General features: G+C 35.5%; 1 protein-coding gene across 7 annotated transcripts; it reads left to right on the top strand.

Moving 5' to 3' along the window:
- Window positions 1-247: 247 nt before the first annotated feature.
- On the top strand, window positions 248-5,696 carry LOC121991859 (pentatricopeptide repeat-containing protein At5g41170, mitochondrial-like). 7 transcript variants are annotated; one of them, XM_042545924.1, is made up of 6 exons: window positions 248-844; window positions 1,508-1,628; window positions 1,836-4,106; window positions 4,337-4,484; window positions 5,120-5,175; window positions 5,281-5,696. In XM_042545924.1, exons 2-3 carry the CDS (start codon window positions 1,518-1,520, stop codon window positions 3,957-3,959), a joined length of 2,235 nt encoding a protein of 744 aa, XP_042401858.1. In that variant the 5' UTR covers window positions 248-844; window positions 1,508-1,517; the 3' UTR covers window positions 3,960-4,106; window positions 4,337-4,484; window positions 5,120-5,175; window positions 5,281-5,696. The 7 variants fall into 7 exon arrangements, with proteins under 7 accessions (XP_042401858.1, XP_042401857.1, XP_042401851.1 ...); XM_042545917.1 differs by lacking the exon at window positions 4,337-4,484 and having other exon boundaries at window positions 249-844; XM_042545920.1 differs by lacking the exon at window positions 5,120-5,175 and having other exon boundaries at window positions 249-844.
- The last annotated feature ends 3,728 nt before the right edge of the window (window positions 5,697-9,424 follow it).

Here is a 9,424-nt window from a genome sequence, read left to right as displayed (position 1 = left end):
ATCTTTTGGTTACCCCTTCCATTTAGAAAAAAAATTTCTACAAATATATTTTAACTGAGATTCAAATCACGAATATCTAAGTGATAATTTAAATATCTCATCGTAACATCATAATCCGGGGACGATAATACTTTGATTAGGGGGCTGAGATAAATTTTTTTTTTTTTGAGCCCTTTACCGATATATAATAGATATACAATGTTATATTATATAAGAGTTTAGTTTTTAATAAAAAACAATGTAAGGTTACCTTCTTCTCCCGATTCACACGCCTTGGCCTTCCTCCCCCACAGCGAGCGCCGCCTTTTTTTTTTTTTCCTTTGTTTTTTCTCACCCTCGTCCGTCGCTTGTCGGCTGCGGCCTCGACGCAACCGACTGCGGCTAGCCCGATCGCTGCCGCATCCTTCATCGCCACTATCCTCCCCCGACGGCGAGCAACCGTCCCGCCGGCGAATGAACCCTTTTCTATTTCCTTCATCACCTGCGAGCAGTATCTTTTAGGCTTTCGGAGGCCACCATCTCAGCGCGACTCCTCGTGTTGATTACCAGCCGCTCAACTCCTCGAGTTGTAGTAAGCTGTTCCAGTCGCCTATTCGTTCCTCGATGTCGGCCAGCTAGCGATCTCTGCTCCACTTCCTTGTTGCGCACAGTAAGATGGAGCAACTCTCTTCTATCTAGCGCCTTCATCATCGTTGGTATGCTTCTCCATCTGTTGCTTAAAGCCTGTATGGGCAATGTGTCTTTGGGCAAGAGCCAGGCCGTGAATGCAGATATTGGATGTAACCTTAAACCAGGCCACGGAATTCCAGCCAACCATAAGTTGAACCATTCCCACCAGTTATAGGTTCATGCCACTTAACTTGGTTGTTTTCTTGTGTTTTTTGTATAAGCTCTTACCATAGTTGTGAGTTTTTGCCCCACTCTTCCTAGATTTTCCTCTCTCTTTATTTTACATATATTGTTTACAAACTTTTTTACATGTTAATGCTAGACTAAGGCCTCAAACCTCATGTTTAGCTCATTTTTCATTGCCTCTTTTCTTGATAGATGAACTCTTCGCATTATGATGCATTAAACTGCTTATTTCTGGGATCAATTTAAGTTATTTTGGGTTTACTATTCCCTTAAATGAGAGACTTGAATAGAGTGCAAAATTTATTGTCAAAATAATTAGAAACAATACATCTCAGTTGGATCTACAGATCTGTTTCAATTTAGATGATGGAATGCCATTAGAGCAAGGATTTAACATATGCTGTCCGTTATCCCTCAACCCAATCCTTAAATTGCTTGTAAGTTCTTATTGACTCAAGAAATCGAAAGATACATTTTTTTTTTTAACTTTTTTATCTTTTTAAAGATTACAGATTCTATTGTTTACTATTCAAATGCTTTCAACTAGAAAATGATGTGGTATGATATACGGGAACCACTGGGATGTTCTCATTATTTTTCTTTGATTTCATATTGCACACTTGATATTTAGCTTGTCCTGACTTTGTTGCAGGTTATAATCAATGATGGCGATACTACGACTTTGGTTCAATGGGGGCAGATCGTTTAAATCATTTCGAGTTATAGGCATGTCGGATGTTAATTGCAAATATTTTACATCCTTTTCAATGAAGGTGCTACACGGAAAGAATTTCTTATTTTTACCTTGTGTTTATGCCGTGTGCTCAATCTGGTTTTATGAGTATATAAGATCTATCAGTTTTTTTTTTTTTTTGTAGAAGGTTGATTAGATTGCATGATCATTGCTAAGAGTAGCATCCTTGTTTATCTTTGTTTCAACTTCTTTATGTCAACAGAGATTTTGTTTACTTATGAAACAGAGCCCAGAGAAGAATGAAGATGAACCAATAGATGGAAAAGGAGAGGAGCCAAAGGAACTTTTGGCACACTATTCCTTTAATCAGAATCAAGCAATTGTAAATGATGAAGACACATTACAAGAAAGAGATGAATCGGGACACCCCATGGTTAGAGAAACATGTAGGTTGATTGGATTGCGCCATATGTGGGATAGAAAGAGTGAGGCTGAACTCCGACACCTTTTGAGAAGCCTTTCATCCCATCAGGTTTGTTCTGTGTTACGTTGGCAGTTAGATGAACGTGTTGCCATGAACTTCTTTTACTGGGCTGACCGACAGTGGAGGTACCGACATGCACCACTGATCTACCATACGATGCTTGACCTGTTGAGCAAGACAAAGTTGTGCCAGTCAGCAAGGCGAGTTCTAAGGTTGATGATCCGGCGGAGGATCAGCCGGACGCCTCAAGATTTTAGTCGACTAATGATCTCATATAGTCGAGCAGGAAAGCTCAGAAGTGCAATGAGAGTCTTAAATTTGATGCAGAAAGATGGTTGTGGACCAGATCTTTCCGTTTGTAACACTACAATAAATGTGCTCATAATGGCTGGTCGATTGGACAAGGCTCTGAGGTTCTTGGACCGAATGCAACGAGTTGGGATTACCCCTGATGTAATCTCATACAATTGCTTGATTAAAGGATTTTGTGATGTTAGAAGGGTTGAAGATGCTTTAGGAATGTTGCGGGAGATGCCTGCCAAGGGTTGCTTGCCAGACAAGATCAGCTACTACACAGTGATAAGCTTCTTATGCAAAGAAAAAAGAGTTGGAGAAGTCAGAGAGCTACTGAAAAGGATGACTACTGAGTCTAATCTGTTCCCTGACCAGGTAACTTACAGTATCTTAATTCATGTCCTTTCGAAACATGGTCATGCATATGAAGCCCTTGATTTTTTAAGGGAATCTGAGGAAAAGAGATTTCGAGTTGATAAAATTGGCTATAGTGCTATTGTGCATTCCTATTGCCTGGATGGAAAGATAGATGAGGCAAAGGACATTATGAATCAGATGTTAGCAAAGGGCTACCATCCAGATGTGGTGACATATACTGCACTTGTCAATGGGTTTTGCCGTATTGGGAAGATAGATGAAGCAAGAGAGGTGCTCAAGCACATGTATGAGGCTGGTTGCAAGCCCAACGCTGTCACATACACTTCCCTGTTAAATGGATTATGTAAAATTGGATCCTCATTAGAGGCGCTGGAATTGTTGAACAAGAGCGAGGAGGAGTGGTGGACTCCTAATGTTGTGACATATAGTGTTGTTATTCATGGACTTAGACGGGAAGGAAAATTGAAGGTGGCTTGTGATTTGGTTATGCAAATGTTAGGGAATGGTTTCTTTCCCACTACAGTTGAGATTAATTTGCTTATCCACGCCCTTTGCAAGGAGAGAATGGTTGGTGATGCAAAAAAGTTCATGGAGGATTGTCAAAGCAAAGGATGTACTATCAATGTGGTAAACTTCACTACTTTAATTCATGGATTTTGCCACGAGGGTGATTTAGAAGCAGCACTATCTTTGCTGGATGATATGTACCTCACTAATAGACACCCTGATGTTGTAACCTATACAGTTCTTGTTAATGCACTGGGAAGAAAAGGAAACTTTGAGAAATCAAATGAGCTTGTGAAGAAAATGCTGCACAGGGGTTTGATTCCTACTCCCGTTACTTACAGGACAGTCATTCATAGGTATTGTGAAAAAGGCAGAGTGGAAGATTTGGTCATGTTGTTGGAGAAGATGCTTGAGAAGCAAGAGTGTAAATCTGCATATAATCAAGTAATTGAGAAGCTTTGTCTGTTTGGTAAATTTGATGAGGCTTACAAGGTCTTGTGGAAGGTTTTGAGGACAGCCTCAAAGACTGATGCCAATACATGCCACATTTTGATGGAAAGTTATTTGAAGAAAGGTCTTCCTTTGCATTCATATAAAGTGGCCTGCAGAATGTTCCACAGGAACATGCTACCTGATACAAAATTGTGCCAGAAAGTTAGCAACAAACTAATTGCAGCAGGGCATCCTGATGAGGCAAGGAGGCTACAAATCAAGCTTGTTGAGAGAGGACAGATTTTGCCTTCTTAAAATGCCAGATTTGACTACATGCATCATCTCAAATAATGACGTGATCAAGAGTAAGAGTTTGGTTTCTTGAAGTAAGAAGCTGAACACATTATAGGTGGCTGAATTTTCGCAACATTGCTCCCACTACAGTGGAATACCAATACCTAGGTGTGTCTCTAGAATACTTGTTATATATCTTCAACATGATTCATGGTTCTATACTTCTATTTGCACCATGTCATTTAAGATTTACATTGATTCCCAAACATTCGCTATATATCATGCACTGTTATTGTTACCACTATAAAAGGCTATCAAACTAACAAAATTTCCCCTTTTTTGTTTTTGTTTTGGCATGGTTTCCATGTTGCCTGACATGTATTGGGTTAAATGAGTAGATCCACAAATGAGTTGGTATTGCAACAGCACTAAAACATCATGTTGATTGAACCGCATGGCATTGAGGCAGCTCCAACAATCTCAGTTGTTGGATGTGACTAACCCTAGGTTGAACAGCTGAAACAATGACACTGATAGACAAAGCAAGTAAGCTTCTTTTTCTTTTTGATGCTTCTAGCCACTTATCTTAATCTTCCTATTTGTCCTCTTCCTTTTCCTTTTCCTCTTCCTCTTCCTCTTCCTCTTAATCCTTCCCCTCAACCACTGAACCAAGTTGGCATGGCTGGCCTTTGTTGATGTCCTTTTCTTCCAATCAACAATAACAACAACAATCAAGTAATATCCTACTAGGTGGGGTCGGCTCTTTTTCCGATCAGTGACTAAAATTTTTATTCTCTATGTTGCTTATAACTTCAATATTTGTTTAGTTATTTGTCCATGATGTGTACTTATGAGCTGTTTCATTTGACATTGTTACTATACTTTGCTTCAACTATGTCTTCAGAAGTGAGGTCTCTTAGACACTGCTCCATTTTGTGGGTTGACCTTTTATTGCAAATTTTTAATTTGGTATGCTACGCTAAAGACACAATTACGAAGTTTACTTTTCAAGGCAAGCTCGGGTATAATGGTGAAACTGATTAAAGAGTAGAAAAATCCAAATATTGAACCATTTATTTCCTCTAATACCATGGCGGTTTCATAAAACAATAACCTACACATGAAACCATAGCCTATTTACACAAATGTAAACCCATAACCTTTTCTTTATCTTATCACAGCATATAAAGCTTTTAGACTCTGTGCCGATCACTTAGAATACTCATGTCAGATATTTGTAAGTGTTCTGGTGATATTTTACTTCAGCTAACTAGTCTTTTTTTTTTTTGTTGGTAATCCAGGTATCCAGCTCGCTAACTAGTCTTTCTTGCACTTGATGTAGGTGGTTTTGGGGAAAGAGATGCAAGGAGTTTGAGACATTTTATCCTCTGGAGATACAGAGAAAGTGTTGGATCTCCAAATGAGATCATGTTATTATGGAAATTATGTCTAATCTCTGACTAGCATGAAGGAAGAAGGCAAATCCAGCTATAAAAAGGAGGAAAAAGTTATATTAATCGACTATAACATGTGCTTTTCCAGAAATCAAACAAACAACCAGTCCTAGTTCTCTTTGTTGTATTTAAACTATCTTTTCATGACTAAAGAAGTTCATTGCTTGTAAGAGCTGGCGAAAATGCTCAGAAAAAAGACTAGAAAAATAGTTCATTGCTTGCATTGTTCTTATTCATGTTTGAGCTAAAGGTCTTTACTGTAAATCTTCATTGTGTTACACGAGCTTGATTTACTTTGTTCTCATTGCAAGAAGTCTTTTTTTGAGGTTTCTCCAACCTTTTAGCACCATGACTATGAAGAAGGCATCCAAGTTAAAACAAATAATGTCATGAGGAATGAAATACCAATGCTCTAAACATCCCACGTTTCTGATATTTGAGAGTATTTGGGCTTTGGTCAACTAATTCTGAAAGTAAATGATCATCTTCCTCATTCTGCTGAGGTCGATTGATTAAATTATAGTCTTCTTCAGTTAATTAATTCTGCTTTCTGATTTGTTTCTTTATTTCAAGATTATATTTCACCAGTTTTTCTCCATCATTTAATTCTAAGCTACTTAATTTGCTCGCAAAAATGTAGTAAATGCATGCATCCATCTCCAAATTCAACTAATATTCCTGCTTGTGTTATCGTTGTTAGGGCATCTTCAATAATTAAATCTCTTCATAAGTTTTTTTTAGTTTTCAATATGCCACATCAATGTCACATCAAAAATAGAAAAATTTACTATTCTCTCCACAATCAAAAAACTTCCATACAATTTTTTTTGTAGGTCTTACATTACAAATCATACATCTTTATTTTTTTTTCATTTAATATCTCTATATAATTTTTACTTAATATTTTATTTAATTCTCATCTTTAAATTAATTTATTTGTAATTTTTAATTAATAAATTAATAAACTTATGATTTTTAATTTAATTTAATTTATAATTTTTATTTAATATTTAATTAACTTATGAATTTTAATTTAATTATAGTCATTTGTATTTTTTTTAACTTACTAAATATATTTATTTTCAAAAGAAAAATGTATAATTTAACTATTAAATAAAATATTAATGGTTTAAAAAAATCAAACATGCAATATTAATTTTTCAATGATTAATGGCTCCATTTTCAAGAGAAAAAAATATGTTTGAAATATCAAACCTGCTCTTAAAATAAAAACCTCAAAACTTATGTCTCCATTCATTAAAGCTTTTTTGTTGAGTTTTTTCAACTTTACAAACCTGTTAAAAAAGCTACATTCATTAGAGCTTTTTTGTTGAGCTTTTTCAACTTTACAAACCTGTTAAAAAAGCTGTATTCATTAGAGCTTTTTTGTTGAGTTTTTTCAACTTTATAAACCTGTTAAAAAAACTGTATTGGAGATGCTCTTATGGCTCAGTTATTGATGGGTGTTTATAGCCAATTAAATGCTCAATATTTTTGCTAAGTAAGAGATATCAATCAACCTAGCTACAGATTTTAGCAATTGATCTAGAGAAGTCTGCATTGATCACTCAAGTCCATATTCTTATGAGATTAATTAATTATAGTGTTCATGTGGAAGCGTGCTTAACTTGCCGTTTAAGAATTCACCCTTCACTAAGATCCACAATACAAGAGCTTGATGTTGGTCATGCGAGTGCAGTTAATCCAAGTTAGATAAGCCATTGAAAAGATTGGCAACTCCATCGTTTCGCCACCAGAATTTACTATAATTTGTTCCCTCAAAATAGCTAAATTTCGCTTAAATGAACTAATACCGTTCGCTCGTGTTGCATGGGTTACTCTTTTGTTCACCACCTGGTCCACCTTGGCCGGCATGAACTAGACAGCTCGATCACGTGGCCATCATAATTTACCATAATTTTTGCAAAGCCTAAGAATTTAAAATATCATAGAGATTTGAATAGTGGTAAGGATTGATGGCCCATTTAAAAAGGACAGATGGGGTTGAATGGACAGTGCTAAATTATTAACTTTATCATTAATTTTTCATGTGTTAGTGCAATCGTGTATTAGTGATCATGTTTTAATATGCTTCACAAAAGGTTTAATTATGTTACATTTGTTTATGTTACTAATGTATGGATGAAATTTAGAATATATGAAGATCTTACTAACTCAATGAGGTTAAATGTGGTTATTATCTTAACATAACTAAGCTAATTTATTTGAAAGGTTTTGTCTATGAAGTGATGGATGCTCCCATATCTAAGAAGGCCTAGTGTCTCGCCATGTTTAACCTGGAAGCCAATATCTGAAATTAATATTTAATTAAATTTGTAACATAGGTGAATTTGGATTAATAATGTTAAGCATTGTTTGTGATCCAAGTCTAAACTACTAAGAACAGATAAGTTGAATTTGGAATCAATAATATTAAGTTTTGTTTGCGATTTCAAATTTAATTTCTAAAGAACGCAATAGGTTATTAGGAATGATTCAGGACTTGTATAAAATTTTTGTACAGGGGAACCGGTACGATATTCCCAGTAGCAACCAACAGTTAGAGCAAATTTTGTTGATGTTTGTTATGTTTTAGCAAGTAATCTAACATTTCATTACCTTGTTGAAGCTTAATTTGTATTTAATTTGTACTTGGTTAATTGTTAAGTTGGCTAGTTTTCAGTTAGGGTTTAAAGTTTGCTATTGGTTAGATTTATTTCCGTCTCGCTATTTCATATTTAGAGTTAATGGTGTTGATGATGAAATTCATTACGTAGTGTGACAATGCGTATGGATTAATAGGAGATACTTAGTTAGATTTTACTATTGCTTTAGATTAGTTCTTATTCGCTTTGATTTTCATTTATTTAGTTTAGAATCAAAATTCAAACCCCCAATTCTATATAGCAATCCCAAAAAAATAAGAATAACATACAATCTTAGGTTATCATCGGACTGTTAGTTCCTCGAGAGATTCAATTCTGGGCTCGTTATTACAGCATCATTGTGTAGTTAAGGGGTTCAGTGGATATAATTTGTTAATTTGATTTGCGGGTGTGACAGATTGCACTCATCAAATTTTGGCGTCGTTGCCGGGGAACTTGTAGCGGTGTTTGATAGTTTTAGGATTGTTCATTATTTTGGAAAACTTACAAATTTTGTTGTTTTGATTGCTTTCATGTTCATATATCCATGTGTTTGATTTTATTTGTTCCTGAGTCTTCTGATTTTCTTTGTTAGTTGTCAGTGTAAGAACAGGAAATCTATTTGACCATGGATCCATATTATCAGCATTTTGGAGATTGGAGGGAGAGTTATTACTATCAGCCTCAGACTCAGTTTTATCAGCCTAAATATCAATATGAGAATGTACAAGTATAATTTGCGGAGTCAATTTGGAAATTCAATGAAATTATGCAACAAATGAGAGAGCATCAAGAGCAACAATTTGCAAGGATACAGAATATACAGAGTCAGTTAGATCAAATTGCATTATCCATCAATCAGTTACAAGCACAAAACTACAGTGGAGAAATGGATAGTAGAGATTCTGTCAGGCCGGACCCTACTTCCATTTATTCACAAGATTTTTCAGTATTATTTGTGATGATGATGTAGTTATTCAAATTTTTGATTCTACTAATGTTATTGCTTTAGATGTTGGAAATGATGCAGGTATTGATGTTGAAGATAATTTAAGTATAGGGGAATGCTTATTGGAAGCATTACCTCAAGAATCACCTGAATTTGATGATGATGAAGAAGAGAGTGTAGGGACTTGTGCTATGGAGCCAAGTACCCAAGAATCACTACCTTTGGTTGTACGTTCTCCTGAACTAGAACCTGAGCCATTACTTGATGAGAAAGAGGTAACAAACACCGCTCTAGGTACCTTTCAACATGATAAGGTTAATATTTCTTGTGATTTTTCATGAAACTTCTTTAAGGTACCTATTTTTGACTTTATAGCATGTGATACTCATTTTTATCCATTTGGTTTAGACACTAATTGTATTTCATTTTCTCCTAATC

Source organism: Zingiber officinale, chromosome 6B, assembly GCF_018446385.1.
Source record: "Zingiber officinale cultivar Zhangliang chromosome 6B, Zo_v1.1, whole genome shotgun sequence".
Taxonomy (NCBI): Eukaryota; Viridiplantae; Streptophyta; class Magnoliopsida; order Zingiberales; family Zingiberaceae; genus Zingiber; species Zingiber officinale.
This window is presented reverse-complemented; position numbering and strand designations above follow the sequence as displayed.

Coding starts and splice junctions, on each gene's coding strand:
- LOC121991859 (XM_042545923.1), top strand. CDS start 1,518: ATGATGGCGATACTACGACTTTGGTTCAATGGGGGCAGATCGTTTAAA. Junction 1,629..1,835: donor TTACATCCTTTTCAATGAAG/GTGCTACACGGA, acceptor CTTATGAAACAG/AGCCCAGAGAAGAATGAAGA.